The sequence below is a fragment of the Ostrea edulis genome, chromosome 4 (assembly GCF_947568905.1).
Source record: "Ostrea edulis chromosome 4, xbOstEdul1.1, whole genome shotgun sequence".
Lineage (NCBI taxonomy): Eukaryota > Metazoa > Mollusca > Bivalvia > Ostreida > Ostreidae > Ostrea > Ostrea edulis.
In genome coordinates, this window is record NC_079167.1 from 14,318,356 (window position 1) to 14,337,089 (window position 18,734).

Below are 18,734 nucleotides of genomic sequence, written 5' to 3' on the forward strand. Positions count from 1 at the left end.
CATGTATATACACAAGATGAATATAAAGCATATTTCTTTATTAAGTTTTTAATTAAGTTTCCCAAATGTTTTTGCTCAGTTCTTGGTGGAATCACTATATGCAAGTACATGTACATTTATATATGAAGGTGCATGTAAGTCTAGTTTAAACTCTATATACAGTGTATTTTAAAGTAGGTCAATTTCATGTATGTGCATGTATATTGTTCTAGATTGGACAACTTAATTGACCCACAATGCTATTTTAGTACATATATTCATACTTCATGATGGGATCTTTATGAAAATCTGCAAACCAAATGTTTTTGATTCATTTCTGCCTTTGAGGAGCAAGGTGGAAGAAAACCATTGGCTTGCAAAGATGTAAAATTACTAACAATTTTTTTTTTTTATTAAAGTAACATCATAGTACATTTACAGTTTAGAAAAATAAGTTTTCTTTGTATTCTAAGCATTTTTGATTTTTTAATTGTTCAAATATTCTGCCATTTTCAAACTGAATTCTTTTGATAATTGCAGGTCAGGTGGAGGAAGCTGAGGAGGATGGTGTCTCTGATGGCAATGTAATGCCAACAGGTCGCGTGGTAGGGATCTCACAGAGGAACTGGAGGGAGTATGTGGCTTCTTTTGCTTCTGATGAGGTATTTAAAGTGTTGTTTACAATCTTCATGCAACAGATATAGAGATATATGGGTACATATACACATTCATAACATTGTGATGTAGATTGCTCGGGAAATGGGGAGCATGCATTGTGTATAAGGGCATAGCCATTTTATTTTTACATAGGGGCATATACATTTTATTTTAGAAAGTTAGTGAAAAGGGTGGAAAGGTTTTGGTAATTCCATGGGATTATCGCATTCCAAAGATACGTATCAGCACACGGCAAGTTGAGAAACTGAAGGACCAGAGAATTGTTGTTCGCATTGACTCATGGGAAATCGACTCCCAGTATCCTAATGGACATTTCGTAAAAAGTCTTGGAGCCATTGGAGATTTGGAGGCAGAAATATCAGCAATTCTTCTGGAGAACACAATCCATGCCTCAGAATTTTCTGAAGCACAGGTACTTTTTTATCTTTGGATTTAAACTGGTAGGATGTAGTGCAAATACTATTACATGTTGTGTTGGAGCTGCATTTTTGATAAATATTGTTATTGTTGAGTCTTTCATTCCAGTTTTATCAGATTCCCTTGCTTTCTTTACAAAATACTGTATTTATAATATACAAAATACTGTATTTATAATATACAAAATACTGTATTTATAATATACAAAATACTGTATTTATAATACCACACGTGTAGCTGGTGATTCACATGTACATCACAAACGGATTATTACATGGCGTTGTTTGTATTGCATTCTAAATCAGCCAGAGGTAACTTTAAGTGAACCAAGAGCAGTCAGGTTCAGGGACTGATAAATAGTTGTTGTACGAATAGTACGATGTAACCAAAAAATGCCATGTCATAATTTTTATAATGTATGGTTATACACCAATGATGCTGTGCAGAATAAGGTAATTGTGATGTTATGATGATGTACATGTATATGAGTAAAAGTTGATGTAGTATGTGACAGCAGAAATTGCTGACAACTTATGGAAAGGGTTATATGATTAAGCCAAAGATTGCCAAGAGGGGTGTATGATGTTTTTATGCCCTCACCTTTAAATGGCTAGGACATATAATGTTAGGGCTATTCCAGAAATAAATACATGGGGGGGGGTCGGGAGGCACCTTTTGTATATACCAAGCACCCATAAAAAAAAATAAAAAATTACCCCAAGACCCATCAAATTAATAAACTCATTTTACAATGACCCATCTAAAAAAAAAAAAAAAAAAACTAACCAGACCCACCACAAAAATATTTTTAAAAATGAAAACGGTACAAATCTCGCGAGGTTTTCGGGACAAACATTCTAGTCAATGACGCGGTAATGCCTGTGCGACATTGTATCACAGTAGTTCTGAAGAAACGATGTCACATCAACAATCAAAGGCATCTATGGCGGGAATGTTGGAAAGATTGGGAGTCCAAACGATGCTATTATCATGAAATGGGTATGGATATGTTTTTCCACGAATCGTTCGTCTTCTAATGGAGCCCGCGCCCGGAGGCCTCTATATCACCATCACACCGACTGATAAATATAACGCATCGGTACCCTCGTATAAATCAACTAAGGTTTGCCTATTTTTATTAGAAAACGGAATACCTATTGGTTTCAAAATATTCCCAAAATCGATGCACTGTAAACTGTAATAATCTACAGAACAGAGTTCGCCGCCATCACGTCCAAAGGGACCCTACTAAACGCGCCTCTAATTTGAAGAGTGCCGTTATGGAAAGTTATGCGCTGCAAAGAGCGACAACTCGAATAGTTCTATGTTACTTCCGATTTTGAAAGCAGCATTTTGAAAGCACGTTTTCAATTTTCCCTCCGACGTTTTGTAACCAACACGACAAGAGCGACAATAAAAATATTCTGAAAACTCAACACCCACATGGCACAAATTAAAACAATAGAAACTACCCACCACCCATAATAAATATTTTTTTAACAGTCCAACCACGGACCAATTAAAATCTGAAAAAATACGACCACCCATACAAAAAAATATCGTTTGCCGCCCGACCCCCCCATTTGATCATTTCTGGAACAGCCCTTACCTTTTTCCATCCTTCTGTCATTCTTCAGTTCCGTGCATTATCTCTACCATGGATGCACATATTCAACTGAGGTTTGGTATAGAGATACATCATGAGAATATCCAGGTCAAGTTATTCTTTGGTTGTGGTTGAATGATTTTTGACGGAGTTGTGTCCCTTAAACTTAGAAAATTTCAAACAATTCAGTTTCCACTTATCATTTCAGTCATACATGAAAACTTTGAATTGAAATTTGGAATATACACTGTAGATATATCCTGACAATATGCAGGTCATTTTTGTATTTGCTTCCTATCGAATAATTTTTGAAAGAGTTGAGTCACTTGGACTTTAATTTTTTTTTTCAACAATTACATTTCCACTCATGACCGCAGTCAAACATGGACATTTTGATTTGAAATTTGGGTTATACAAATGTAGATATATCATGAGAATACGTAGGTCAAATACTTGCATGGGTCCTGTTGGATAACTTTTTGCAGAGTTATGACCCTTGTGTGGGGGCATTGGTGTAGCTCTGATTGATTGATTGATTGATTGTTTTTATGTCCCGTTGAGAATCATGACCTCCTGGTTATGAAGCGAACTCTTTACCACTGGTGTAGCTCTGACACATCTGGTTTTGATGATAATTTGGTATTGTGCCTCTGGTATTTCTGACATGTATTGAGAAGTATATGATAAATATATGTATAACATAAAAGTTTGGTGATAGATAGCTTTGGGCACTATATTGAATGCAATAACAATAGGAAATATAATACGCATAGCTTTTGGGTTGATTTGACCGACAGATGAAGGAACTCCCTGTGGACACACCAGAGAACCCCTGGTGTATAGAAGACACAGAATTAAGCAAACGTCGGGATTTACGCTCTTCTCATTTGATTTTCTCTATTGACCCCAAAGGCTGTGAGGACGTGGATGACACACTCTCTGTAAGGTGAGCAACAATATACACTGTTTGCAGTTATAAACATTCACATTGGAAAAAAAATCAATTCTTTTGAAAAAGAAAGTGACAACTACCTTGGTATGCAAAAGAAAACAAAACAAACGGGTGTCTATTATAAGAATAGTATTGATATTCTTACAGATACTTGGACAATGGAAATCTTGAACTGGGAGTTCACATTGCTGATGTAACACATTTTGTGAGACCTGGCTCCCTGACAGACATGGAGGCCCAGAGTCGGTCCACCACCGTGTACCTGGCTGACCGACGCTACGACATGTTACCAGGGATACTTAGTGCCAACCTGTGTTCGTTGATTAGCGGGGTGGATAGGTATAGACTTATGTAACAATATCTTAGAACCGAAGTTGCCCTTTGAGACATGGCCCCAAAGAATACCCAGCTACATTCAAAATGTTTCATTAGACATTTCATCATAGCAATTTATAGCATAAAAGTAGAGTTTTTAGGTCATTTGAGTCTCTCAGGTGACCTATTGCTATTGGTCTGCGTCCGTCGTCTACTGCTGAAACGATATGCTTCCTTGAAGTTCCTTCACAATATGATACGTATTGCAATACTTATGCCAGGATTCAATATTTTCAATATGATACAATTAACAGAAGAAACCAATAATAACTTTGAAGAAAAATTTTATTACGAAGATTCACAGTCACAAGTTCTTTACCACTGACTGTGATCTTGGTGTTGATTGGTTGGGCACAGTTTGTCATAAGTTTTGTCTTCTCGGTACTGATTTTCATGCCTTATCTGGAGGATGTTTCATCCAGGTGGTTCTCCAGTTCCTGTTCTTTTCCTGCCAGTCCATCAATGTCGTCGGCAAACCTGGGGTTTGTGATTGTCTGCCCTACAATGCTGACTGTACCAGTGTGATCTTCTAAAGCATCAGTCATTATCTGCTCAAGAATGACGTTGAACAAGGTCGGCAACAGTCACTGACAGTCACTGAGGTATGGAACCATTCTCCCACCGTGCCTTGGACAAGTAATGCACTGGTGGCTTTTGCTAACAGTTCCTTGATGGTCTGGATGAACTTTTGTCCCATGTTATACTTCCTCATTGTGGCCCATAGTGTGTCATACCATACCTGGTCGAACACCTTGAAATCAATGAAGATGTGGTATATGTCCTGCTGATGCTGGCTGTACTTCTCACACAGAATTCGCAGGTTGAATATCTGTTTTGTGGTGCTTCTGTTTGGGCGAAAACCTGCCTGTTCTTTGGCAATGATCTTTTATGCCTGTGATTTCAGCCTGTTCAAGATGGCTTTCTGAGACTGATTGTTTGATAGGTCTGGTGTTGTAGATTGCCTTTGGTCTACTTTTCAAAATTTTTGACCTGGACTATATCTTTTGAACCAAGGGAAATAGGGGTTTGATATTTCAATTGTAGATGCCTCATGAAGGGACCTTTCTTTTGGTACCTAGACTTTTGATCTAGTAACCTTGGCCTAGGACTTTGACCTACTTTTCAAAAACTTTAATCATGGCTATATCTTTGAACCAAGGGTGATAGGACTTTGATATTTCACATATAGTTGCCTCATGAAGAGACCTTTCTTTTGATACCAAAATACTTTGACCTTTTGATCTTGACCTATGACTTTGACCTACTTTTCTTTCAAACACTTTAATCTTGGCTATATCTTTGAACCAAAGGTAATTGGGCTTTGATATTTCACTTATAAATGCCTCATTACAAGGCATTTATTTTGCAACCAAGACTTTTGACCTACTTTTCAAAATTTTTAACATTGGCTATTTCTTTTGAGCCAAGTGTATAGGGATTGGATATTTCATATAGATGCCTCATGACAATGTCATTTATATGGTACCAAGATTTTTTAACCTAGGGACCTTGAACTTTGACTTACTTTACAAAATCTTAACCCTTGGCTACATCTTTTGAACTATGGGAGATTAGGCTTTAATATTTTACATGCCTATAGATGCCTCATGACCAGGTCTTTCATTTGGTATCAAGATCCTTTGCCCTATTGACCCTGGACTTTGACCACTTTTCAAAGATTTTAACTTTGGCTATATCCTTTGAACCAAGGAGGATAGGTCTCTTTGATATTTTACATTTTGATGCTCCATGATGAAGCCTTTCATATGGTACCAAATCTTTTGACCTAGTGACCTTAGACTTTGATCTACTTTTCAAAAAACATAATCTTTTTAACCAAAGGGGATGGATTAAGTAGAGTCCTGCTTGTCGGTGAGCTTTGTTGTCTTCTGATAACTCTTGTATACTTCACTGCCTGTATTTCATATGATAGGTATGCCATGAGTGTTATATGGGAACTGGACAAAGACTTTGAGGTGGTCAACGTTTGGTATGGAAAAACAATTATCCGATCAAGTTATAAACTATTTTATGAGGTAAGTTCCATGCACTTGTATATCTAAAATGCGATTTTTATAAAACAAGTATGCTTCATTATAGTTAATTCAATTTAGTGGTTCTCAATTTTTATTTTATTCATAGATGGCACAAGCAATGCATGATGGAATAGCAATGTCTGAAATAATAGAAAATGTTCCTGAACTTCAAAATTTGTCTAAAAAGGAGATGAAAAATAGGTAAATATTTCAACATTGAATTTTTCAATGTTAGTTATCATTGTCATGCTCTTCATTAGAGCAGACCATCAAGGTCTTGTCAATAGTATAGTAAACAAATATGCTGACTTAAGCAGAACAAGGATTTCTGATAAAGATGTATAGAGTAAAACAACTCTAAACCATAGTCAATATGGAGTTGATGTATTCTATTATGTAGAGTTGATGAGTTGCGGTCTGCTGTGGTGTTACTGATGAAGATAGCGAGACGTCTGAAGGCAAGACGTGTGTGTGGAGGTGCTCTGGAACTTGAAAGTGTTGAGGTCCAAGTCCAGCTGACTGAGACGAAGAGCATAGAGAACCTCACTCCTAAAGATGTAAGCCAGCTCACTGTCTCATTAACTAGCTTAATCACAGTTGATGGAGCAAGGGACTCCCTCTGAAAGTCTCAGCAAGCTTAACATGATTAAAGATATCACTCATGTCTGTAGGGAACTATACTTGTACAGATATAAGGCCAATTCAACTTAATTAGTAGATTATCATCCATGGTCACCAAAAAGCATGGGGTGGGTGGGAGGATTTTGTTTTTCAATTTTTATTTTCTGAGAAAGATATTAATGACAAACAAGTTTTTGTCAACAGAAGTGCATCATTTAATGCCAGATGGATATCAATCTATGCTTATTTCACAGGTGAATTCCAGGTTAAGCTTTAATTTCAAACACAGAAAGATACCAAACTTCTTCAAGATTTACACCCATAAGAATGCGAGAAATTAAGAAAACCACATCTGTTTTCTTCACATGGCTTTTCACGTTGCTATACCGGAAAAGTAAACAAGAAGTGTAAATACTGGAGTCGGACATGAACATTTTCCGGAAATCGCAAGTTTTGCAAAATAAAAAAATTGGGGGTGGGCCAATTTTTGAGGCGCGGGCAAGGATGATTATCTATCAATTAAGTTGAATTGGTCTAAGTTATGGCTCATTTTATGGTCTTGACTTTGGAAGTTGTCAGTCACAATTATTATATAGATGATCACTCTCTCCTGTCATAGTGCAGAGGACCTCAATTTTAAAGTATCCGGGAACAGCTCTTATCAATAGAGAATCTCACTCATAAATACCCTCATAGTAACTGCACAGTTGGTGTGGCCTAATCAGTACAGATCTCATGATTTAACCAGAGGGACAAAGCTAGCAATACATAGAAGGGTAGGATTTGTAGATTGGAGATTGTATAAAAGACAGATTTTGGGAGGGGGGGGGGGGGTAGCAGGCAGCTTGCCTGGCCTATCATATGTCATTCACATTGGATGCTACTGGTATTTGCGAGATTGACAGGTGACCTCATATCTAGGAACAGGAACAGGCATATTTTGTGGTTGTAAACAAAAAATTGATTCTTTAAAACTACACTTCATCATATAGAGAACTTCACTTTTGAAAGAAAAATGTTTTTGCCACTGTCCCTGGTGTTATAGATGATTTCAATCTTGAGACACTGACAACTCATGTATAAAACCCCAGACCTTTGAGGTTTTGGTCACAGCTCATAATATGAATAACCTCTTTCCTGAACCATATTCCATGTAAACCACAGTCTGGTTTGAGAATCTGTCTTATCTAGAAGCAGGTTATACCTTACAGGTTGAAAACTTCACTCCTATATATATCCACATTTATGTTGGTCACAGCTTATATGTAGATAACCTCACTTTCAAATATTCAATGTTGTAAATAATGCCACTCCGAAAATGTAGCAGCTCAAAGGTAGAGAACCATACTCCCCAGAAATTATGTCACAGTTCATAGTGGACATGTAAGAGGACTTCATTCATGGAAATAACAGCTTATGGTCCGAGAACTTAAATTTCAAAGATGCAAGTCATAGCTTGTAGCTAGACAACCTCACACACCAAAGATGTACTTTTCTGTCACAGATCATACAGGTAAAGGACATCTTTCCATACATAAATATGATGCCATGTTTTAGATATTGGTGTAATATAACTCACTTCTTAGGTTCAAGTGTCTTTTTGTGGAAATGCAATTTGGGCTGTTGTAAAGGGTGACCCTACTCTAGCAATTAACACATTCGCTGAATCTCTGACATTCATCAAGAATAATTGTACATCAGTTGTAGTGCACTTGAATTGTGTAATTTCAGCACTTGGAAATCCATGACACCATAGCAGAGTGTATGATTTTCGCCAACCACTGGGTGGCAAAGAAGATTGCAGAGGTGTTCCCAAACCAAACCTTGGTATGACACTGTTATTCTATAATGTCTACTTATTCAGAGATTAAGTTTAAATTGGATTTTGTGATCGAAAGCATAATTTCATTACAACATGTAGACTTATACATAGTGTATAAGCCCAAAAGTTAATGATTTTATCATATGTTTTCAGTTAAGACACCACCCCTTGCCAAAAAATGAGCAATTTGAAAATCTGAAGAACTGTGCCAAAAACAAGGGTTTTGAAGTCAAAACTTCCTCAAACAAAGATCTTGCAGACACACTTGATGTCTGTGTAGATCCCAACGACCCCATAGTTAATAGGGTGAGTGTCAATGTTCTTAAAACAAGAAAAATCATATTTACTTGCCCTCATCTGGTTTTTACAGTTGTATAGCAATAAGATTTTGCTTGCAGTAATACATATACTTTCAGAAATTTATAAATTGTCTGACTAAAGTGCTAACATACAGTGTATACAAGAACTGTGTATTGCACAACAGAAACAGTATAGACTAGATACAGGGAATGAATGTGAACATTGTGATATGTAATACGAATATCTCTGAATTATAGCAACTTTAAGATATTTGATTATGAAATAGCATAATTTAGTATCTCCTAACATGACTATATACTAGGGTCTTACTGTGTAGACTCTCTTAACTGTAGTTAAACTACTTTATCTCAGAGCCTTGTCATGTAAATTCTCCTAACAGTAGGTACACATGACTATGTATATAAATGCCCTGTCTTGTAAATTCTCCTAACAGTAGGTACACATGACTATATATCAATGCCCTGTCTTGTAAATTTTCCTAACAGAAGGTACACAAGGCTATGGATATAAATGCCCTGTCTTGTAAATTCTCCTAACAGTGGGTACACATGACTATATGTCAATGCCCTGTCTTGTAAATTCTCCTAAATGTAGAAACTCATGACTATATATCAATGCCCTCTCTTGTAAACTCTCTGAACAGAAGGTACACAAGGCTATGTATATAAATGCCCTGTCTTGTAAATTCTCCTAACAGTGGGTACACATGACTATATATCAATGCCCTGTCTTGTAAATTCTCCTAACAGTAGGTACCGTATATACTCGCCTATAAGTCGGATTTTTGGGAGTCAATTTTTGGTCCAAAACTCTATGTCCAACTTATAGGCGCGTCCTAAGAAGATTGGTATTTTTCTGGGCTGCGTAATGTAGTGTTTTTTAAAGAACTCCGACGATTACCATGGACTACCACACAAATGGTTATTGTTCACAAATATCTAGACATATTGTATTGTTTATGTATTTTTAAAATTATGTATAAAGTACAAGTATTTACATATTTTTATCTAGTTAAAAATTATTTACATACCGGTAACTAATACTTTCAATTCAACTAATCTATCGTTTATCGGTAAAATTGAATTACGAACCCGATTTAATATTGAAATATTCATATGGCTGAAATATATTTTATAAAAGATTGAATATTGTTAACAGATAATTTAGATCATCATTCTTGACTCTTAAAAACTCTATTGTTTATACAATAAATTATACCAGAATCCCACTATAACAGTTTTCACATAAACACAGTGTCAGGGTCTGGTAATTAGGAGACCATAATTGCTTAGGTAAACAAGGGATCATTGTCCATAATAGATCAAGGGTTGTGTTTAAACCCCAAACAGATATGGCTTGGATATTGAGCACCTCATAATTATTAATTTCTCAAAATATTTATTGAAACATAGGTAAAAACACTAGAGCATTGACGTGAAATTGTCAACTGATTCTGACAAAATTTTGTACCGACTTATAAACGGGTCAATGGCAAATTCCTACAAAATAACCTTAAAATATACAACCGACTTATAGGCGTGTATATACGATACACATGACTATATATCAATGCCCTGTCTTGTAAATTCTCCTAACAGTGGGTAAACATGACTATATATCAATACCCTGTCTTGTAAATTTTCCTAACAGTAGGTACACAAGGCTTTGTATATAAATGGCCTGTCTTGTAAACTCTCCTAACAGTAGGTACACATGACTATATATCAATGCCCTGTCTTGTAAATTCTCCTAAATGTAGGTACACATGACTATATATCAATGCCCTGTCTTGTAAATTCTCCTAACAGCGGGTACACATGATTATATATCAATGCTCTGTCTTGTAAATTCTCCTAACAGAAGGTACACAAGGCTATGTATATCAATGCCCTGTCTTGTAAACTCTCCTAACAGTAGGTACACATGACTATATATCAATGCCCTGTCTTGTAAATTCTCCTAACAGCGGGTACACATGATTATATATTAATGCCCTGTCTTGTAAATTCTCCTAACAGCGGGTACACATGATTATATATCAATGCCCTGTCTTGTAAATTCTCCTAACAGTAGGTACACATGACTATATATCAATGCCCTGTCTTGTAAATTCTCCTAAATGTAGGTAAACGACTTTATATCAGGACCTTGTCTTGTATAGCATACTTGATTCTAACGCTCCGGCGTACTCGGGTTAATTGGCGATGACTGGCAACACACTTGATTGTGAGCCGGAATTGTGCATGCATCCTGCCAGGTAAGCCAAATTGAGCCGGAAAATTTTGATAGGCAAAGGCGGCTTCAAGCTGGCATCCTTGGAGACATTAGTGTTGAGAATTGCTAATTCTAAGACAAAATGTTTTTAATTTTTACGCTGGTGAAGTAAACTTGATTTGTAAATGTGTTGGTTTTTTCTATGCCAAATAATTTTTACACAATAGGTCAACATTTTCATGTACTGTACTGTAGTCGGGTCACTTGATTCTAAGCGCATCGCTGGGTATACCCGCCTTAGTTCGATTCAGCTGGAATTTATCAGAATCAAATATGCTAGTAGATTCTTTCAACTGAACGTACATGTGACTATATATGTCTGGGTGTTAACATCTTCTAACTGTAGATACACATGACTGTATATCAGGACCTTGTCTTGTAGATTCTCCCAACTGTACGTACATGTGACTATATATCAGGGCGTTAACATCTCCTAACCTTACATACATGTGACTATACAATATCTCAGGGCGTTAATATCTCCTGACCGTACATACACGTGACTACAGTATATATCAAGACCTTATCTTTTAGATTCTCAGAATGCTGGCTACACAGGCCATGTCGGTGGCATCCTACTTTTCAACTGGTTCTCTGTCACGGGACCAGTTTTTCCACTATGGTTTAGCTCTGGACTACTACACACATTTTACTTCCCCCATCAGGAGATATGCAGATGTGCTGGTCAGTGGTTTGTTTTTTAAGTATTTATTGCATTTTAAACTTAAATATATACATTGTGTATATACATTTTCAATAAAGACAGTGATTTGTTAAATGCAATGTATATATATATATATTGTTTTCTTTTGAATTATGTATTTCAACTGGATCACAGGTACACAGACAGTTGATGGCAGCCGTACAGGGGCAGGGTTCAGAACTATTACCTGGTAATCAGGAATTGGACATGCTGTCTGAACACATTAATCACCAACACAGGGTAGGAACATCATAACTACAACCATGTGTGGGAAGGTGTCTGGAACCCATCCTGATAAGTGATGACTGAATATTTATTTTCTGATATTTAAAGCCAGAATAATTATTTTTGTGTAATCTAGGTGTGTAAAAAGCTATACACTACATTGCTTGAACTGGTTGGATCCTTGAACTCGTTGGATCCCTAATGGGAAAATTAATGAGATATAGACCTTTGTAAAGATTCTGAATCAGTGCATGGCCTGTATATATGTACAGGTACTTAACACTGAAATGCAGATATACATGTACACTGTACCATGGTTTTAGTCTAAAAGTATTTCAATACCCTGAACAAACTGAAATCCAACCTGTTTTGTGACTGAAAACCATGTAACATGATTGCATGTACTTTACAATCTGATTAAGATTAAAAAATGCCATTTAGATAGGGAAAATCAATTGTGTATCTCAATACGTGTATATTCAGGCAGCTCAGAATGCACAGAGGGATTCCCAGGAACTGTTCCAGTACTTGTATTTCAAACAAAAAGATGCAGATGATGTGTGCTGTGTGGCTGATGCTATTATATTTCAGCTCAGAGCTAATGGTCTCATGGTGTTTGTCCCAAGGTAATCCTACTTTTGTAAATACATATTGTACACATATTTTGCTTTAAAGAGTACAGTGTTGTATGAAGATTACAGTGTTATATGAAGAGTACAGTGTTGTGTGAAGAGTACAGTGTTATATGAAGAGTACAGTGTTATATGAAGAGTACAGTGTTGTGTGAAGAGTACAGTGTTATATGAAGAGTACAGTGTTGTATAAAGAGATGTGGAGAGTACAGTGTCATATGAAGACTACAGTGTTGTATGAGGAGTACAGTGTGGTATAAAGTGTATAGTGTCGTATAAAGTGTATAGTGTCGTATAAAGAGTACAGTGTTGTATGAAGAGTACAGTGTGGTATAAAGAGTAGTAGTGTTGTATAAAGAGTACAGTGTGGTATAAAGAGTAGTAGTGTCGTATAAAGAGTACAGTGTTGTATAAAGAGTACAGTGTTGTGTGAAGAGTACAGAGTTGTATGAAGAGCACAGTGTTGTGTGAAGAGTACAGTGTTGTGTGAAGAGGTGCGGAGTTGTATGAAGAGGTATAGTGTTATATACACTTTACTATTAGGAGACACCACTTTACTATGAAGAATACAGTGTTGTATATACTTTACTATGAGGAACACACTTTATAATGATGAGGCATGATGTATATACTTTACTATGAAGAATACAGTGTTGTATACACTTTACTATGAAGAATACAGTGTTGTATACACTTTACTATGAAGAATACAGTGTTGTATATACTTTACTATGAAGAATACAGTGTTGTACAGTATATACATGTTCTTTACTATGATGAGGTATGATGTTTTATACACTTTACTATGAAGAGGTACAGTGTTGCTCTCAAAAGTATATATATGCATGTCATTGTAGGTATGGCATACGGGGACCTGTTTATTTACGCAACAAAGATGGGCAAGTTATATTTGTGATGAATACTGGTCATTCAGAGTGGACAAATGGCAACATTACAAAGTCTGAGGGCAGTATTAGTATAAACAGTGTACTGGGCACCCAGACATTTCACTTGCTGGATCACATTACAGTGAGTATTTCAATTCTTAGATCACATAATTACAGTATTTTATTTGTTGGATCACATTTAATACAGGATTTTATTAATTGGATCACATTACAATATTTCATTTGTTGATCAGTGAGTATTTCATTTCTTGGATCACATTACAGTATCTTATTATTTGGATCACATTACAGTATTTCATTATTTGGATCACATTACAGTATTTCATTTGTTGATCAGCGAGTATTTTATTTCTCGGATAAGATTACAGTATTTTATTAGTTGGATCACATTACAGTATTTTATTATTTGGATCACATTACAGTATTTCATTATTTGGATCACATTACAGTATTTCATTTGTTGATCAGCGAGTATTTTATTTCTTGGATAAGATTACAGTATTTTATTAGTTGGATCACATTACAGTATTTTATTATTTGGATCACATTACAGTATTTCATCATTTGGATCACATTACAATATTTCATTTGTTGGATCACATTACAGTATTTCATTTGTTGGACTGTATTACAAGGAGTATTTAATTTTTTGGATCACATTATGAGTATTTCAGTTGTTGGATCACATTACAATATTCCATTAGTTGGATTGCATTACAGTATTTCATTTTTTGGATCACATTACAGTATTTCATTTGTTGGATTGCATTACAAGGAGTATTTTATTTTTTGGATTCGCATTACAGTCGGTGAATATTTCATTTGTTGGATTGCATTAGTCTGTAGCTGCACATGGATGTGTGTCTCGCGAATCTTTTCAGCATTTTAATTTTCAACTCATTGGATATTTAAATATCATACTATTATCAATTTTCTGTGGACTTTGTTTATAGAATACTGTATGTATAGTGAGATAATTCATGTACATGTGCTATTCTTTGTAGACACAACTATCAAAGGTCATATGAACTATGTATATCCAATGATTTCTATACCCTGGACTGCATTCAAGATCATAGCAGCTAGCCTAGGGCTAGGTATGGTGGGTGATTTGTGCCATTTTACACTTTTGTCGTCTTCTTATTATTTCGAGGTGAGAAGACAGCGAAATGATATTGAGCGTCTTTTCATCTCGAAATAACGAAAAGACGACAAAATGATATTAGCTACTTTTCGCCTCAAAATAACGAAAAGATGATAAAGTGTACAATGGCACAAATCAGCCACCATACCTAGCCGCTATGATCTTGAACGCAGCCCTGGCAACAGTTTACATAGTAACCTTGCAGTGTGGCTGCATGTGCTACACTACTAAATGGATTGGGATATTGTGGTTGATATTTGCATTTACTGATGCTCCCTTCACAATGTTTGCATATTCTTGCAGATGCAGTGCAATGTGGATCAATTGTGACTTCTATTGAAAAACTGTGTGAATGAACTGCATAGGGTGTAGACCAATCTTTATGCATGAAAAATGTAAAGCAAATTCAAGTGAGACAGACAAACCACACACCCACCTCCTCAAAACTACATGTAACTAAATTCAACAACCTGTAATTTTCGCAAAAATTGAAGAAAACCAAAATTCTTGCCACATGAACATCTTCAATACCCATACACTCTTTAGAATAAGAAGGTTTTGGGAGGAGTTAGATTGACAAATCTTGTACTCTTAATGTAATAAGTCCTAAAAACTGACTTCAGTTCAACAACTTATAATGTTCTAGCGGTCAGTATAAGAGGGAACTTATACTGCCTCGCTACAATGTTATCAAAAATGATAGAAAATCAAAGTCCTTGCCATATGCAAATCTTCAATACGTATACAAACACTCTGTAAAATAAAGTCTTCACTTGTAAACTGTGTGAGGAGTTCGACGGACAAATCATGCAACCTCCATATTACATTAATTTTCAAATAAAGGAGCAAAACTCCTGCAAGAGAGGTAGAAAGGGATCCAAATTTGTAAAATGATCTAAAATAACCCACATAAAAGCAATACGCCGGTTTCGAGATACGTCCGAGTTATTTCCCTTGGAGAACTCTCGTACATAGTAAGGCGCGAAAGAATTTGTTTACACGCGGGAGTGGGACAGATATGCATCACTGTGTAAGTGAATGTACTCAGTAAGTTTCTCATACGCTGTTTGATAACCTGAATTAGACTGATACACAAACTAAGTAAGTAATAAGTATTTAGGGAGTAATTAAATACATAGAATTCTTATCCTATCACGTTATTTCGCTGGTCATAAGTACCATATCCAAGATATTTCTTGCAAATATGACATTGTTTGTATGTTTCCACTTCGGTAAAACATTTCTTTCGATAGTATTTAATATTTCCCACATTTACATATTTAAAGAAAAGCCGCTTTTAATACATTTCATCGTCTTCCTCGTTGGCTGTATATCCACTCTGTCCCACTTAGGCATTCAGAGTTCCACTAAATGCACCTCCTATACAGAAGAGTTCGTATCTCGAAACTGGCGTATTCAGCTTGATATGTGACAGAGAAGTGAAAATAGAAACAGAAAACTCTGAACAGATGCATGGACAGATGTAGACATTACTGTAACACATCCTGTCTACAGATAAGCGTATAAAAACTACAGTTATCAAGTACATCAGGTTTTGTAAAAACTATGTTTGCAAGAGAATGCTGCAGTCTGAAAAGTCTTGGCAACTTTGTAAATGTGGAAAGAAGGAATAAATGCATGATTGTAGGGGGCCAAAATAAGGCCCCATTCCCCATACTAAAAAGCGGGTATTTTTCCCAATTTTTGCTTTAAAATTCCCAAACAATGAAAACAAATCAAAGCAGGGTAGCCTTATTGTTCATAAATCATCAAAGGCCCACAGATTACAATTTTTGTTTCAAAATTGCTAAGTAAACCTAAGTTTTTTGGCCTCTGATTATTTAAATGAGGTTAGCTTTGACCAAAATGTAGGTCAGAAGGAGTTCAATTATTCCTTAATCATATTAATGCACTGGTTTGGTTTTCTCCCTACTTCTTTTATCCATGGAACATTATTCCCATTTTCAAGCAAATGTTGCTATTTTCCCCCAATTGGAAAGACCCAGGCCCTTCAAATCAAAACCTTAAAAAACCCTGGATTGAAATATACATGTGTTGTGAAGTCCTCGATTATGCAGATACTCCAACAAGTTTTCTTGTTTTTTCATCAGAATTTTGTCCACTTTTTTAATAGGTAAAAATAACACTGCACAGCTCTCGAGCACATGCTTCCTCTCTTAGACTTGAACTGATCTCAAATGAGGGCTATGAATTGGATCAAAAACTGTCTGCAGCTGATAAATCCTCAAAGAGCCAGAAGCAGGCCATAATACAGGTAATTCTATATATTGATGATTATATATATAGATGAGCGAATCAAAGGTTCTAATTTTAATTAGACTGAAAAAGTAGGAATCTGTTTGGTGGGGATGCAAATTTTTATGTAAATTTCATAGATCATGGACTGATCACCATCACAAATAGTGCTCTTAGTATTGCACTAATGCTGTATGTTAGCATTTCATATTTTAGCACGATTGTAAATTAATGCACAGCAAATATTCTATTACACATAGAATGTTTTGTACAATCCAGTAATATAATTCACAGGAGGTGACTGCCATTGCTGAGGAGAAACGCAATCAGTCTTCCACCGAAGAAACCAGTTCCAGATTTCAATCGCTTAAGGAGGAGTTTGGTCAGACTCCTGAAAGTGTCAGCTTGTACACACTGTTCCAGTCCTTTAAAGAACAAGCTGTAACTCCTGTTGCCCAGCAATGAGACTTCATCATCACTTGTCATCTTCAGAATTGACCTTATTGAAAATATACATATTTACAATGTATGGTGTGAAGGTGGTAGAAACTTGTCATACAATAAAGTACTTCTGAAAATTTCATTGCTCTCACATTATTCATCAATGTATTTTTTCAAGGGTTTTTGGGGATGCCCGAGTCACCAAGATGCCACCTTGTGATCTCTGCTTGTCTGTGTTCTTGCTCTGTTGATAAACTTTTCAAATATTCTTTTAACTTCTTCGACACTACTTCAGTTAAGGCATCGTATAACACTTTTAAGTATAGTGGAACAAAATTGTAGTTTTTTAAAGTTTCCTTCACCTTTCATCTTAAGAATGAGGACAAAAATCTTTCAATATAGTTTATTTTAAAACTCGCCCCAAATTCTGAACACCTGAGGACAAACTGTGCGGTTATTATGTTTGCATCGTCAGTTACCCAAGGGTGCTTCTAATCGATTATCTCCATCATCAGGGAGCATGCGACGATGTAATGTTTGTAATGTAATGTAATGTTTGATGTAATGTCATATTATAAAATGCATGGCCCCTGTAGTGGCCCCTGTAGTCTTAGGAGCAAAGATTGAGCAGTCACTTGAAATCTTGAATGCCAATTGATTAAGAAAAGGTCACAACATAGTGTTAGAAAGGTCTTGAAGAGTTGATGTCATCACTACTTTAATGGAGTTTAACACCTGGAAAAAATTGAAATCTGTTCGAAAATTCCAGAAAATATGTGATATTTTGAGAATCGCATAAACAAGAGGCCCATGAGCTACGTCAATCACCCAAGCAGTTTCTACATGTGAAACATTAAATCCTAATATGCCAGTTTCGAGTCAAGAACTCTTTGTGTAGGAGGTACAGTTAAATAATCTTTGATTGCTTAAGTGGGAAAGAGTGGACCTATAGACAGTGAAGAAGATGATAAAATGTATTAAAAACGGGTTCTCTTTAAATATGCAAATGCAGGAAATTCAAAAAACTATCGGAAGAAATATTTTACCAAAGTGGAAACATAAAAACAATGTCATATTTGCAAGTAATATCCCAGATATGTAAGCAATGAATTAGTGATATAATAAGAATTCCATGTATTTAATTACTCCCTGAATACTTCTCATTTACTTAGTTTGTGTATCAGTTGAATTCAGGTGATGAAACTACGTATAAGAAATTTACTGAGCACATTCACTTATTTGTCCCACTTCCGCATGTAAACAAATTGTTTCGCACCTTATTATGTATGAGAGTTCTCCTAAGGGAAATAACTCTGACGTATCTTGAAAGTGGCATATTATGGC

At 35.8% G+C, this 18,734-nt stretch overlaps 1 protein-coding gene across 1 annotated transcript in view; it reads left to right on the forward strand.

Annotated features, from left to right (window-relative positions):
- LOC125671761 (DIS3-like exonuclease 1) overlaps nucleotides 1–17,532 on the forward strand; it is a 35,402-nt gene extending 17,870 nt beyond the window's left edge. The window contains exons 8-22 of the mRNA XM_048907642.2: nucleotides 520–641; nucleotides 812–1,069; nucleotides 3,478–3,626; nucleotides 3,780–3,971; nucleotides 5,941–6,043; nucleotides 6,150–6,244; nucleotides 6,444–6,600; nucleotides 8,396–8,491; nucleotides 8,640–8,792; nucleotides 11,616–11,765; nucleotides 11,920–12,024; nucleotides 12,493–12,635; nucleotides 13,499–13,670; nucleotides 16,828–16,968; nucleotides 17,244–17,532. Coding sequence (XP_048763599.2) covers nucleotides 520–641; nucleotides 812–1,069; nucleotides 3,478–3,626; nucleotides 3,780–3,971; nucleotides 5,941–6,043; nucleotides 6,150–6,244; nucleotides 6,444–6,600; nucleotides 8,396–8,491; nucleotides 8,640–8,792; nucleotides 11,616–11,765; nucleotides 11,920–12,024; nucleotides 12,493–12,635; nucleotides 13,499–13,670; nucleotides 16,828–16,968; nucleotides 17,244–17,414 — 2,207 coding nt within the window. The 3' untranslated portion in view covers nucleotides 17,415–17,532. The remainder of the gene's footprint in view (nucleotides 1–519; nucleotides 642–811; nucleotides 1,070–3,477; nucleotides 3,627–3,779; nucleotides 3,972–5,940; nucleotides 6,044–6,149; nucleotides 6,245–6,443; nucleotides 6,601–8,395; nucleotides 8,492–8,639; nucleotides 8,793–11,615; nucleotides 11,766–11,919; nucleotides 12,025–12,492; nucleotides 12,636–13,498; nucleotides 13,671–16,827; nucleotides 16,969–17,243) is intronic.
- The last annotated feature ends 1,202 nt before the right edge of the window (nucleotides 17,533–18,734 follow it).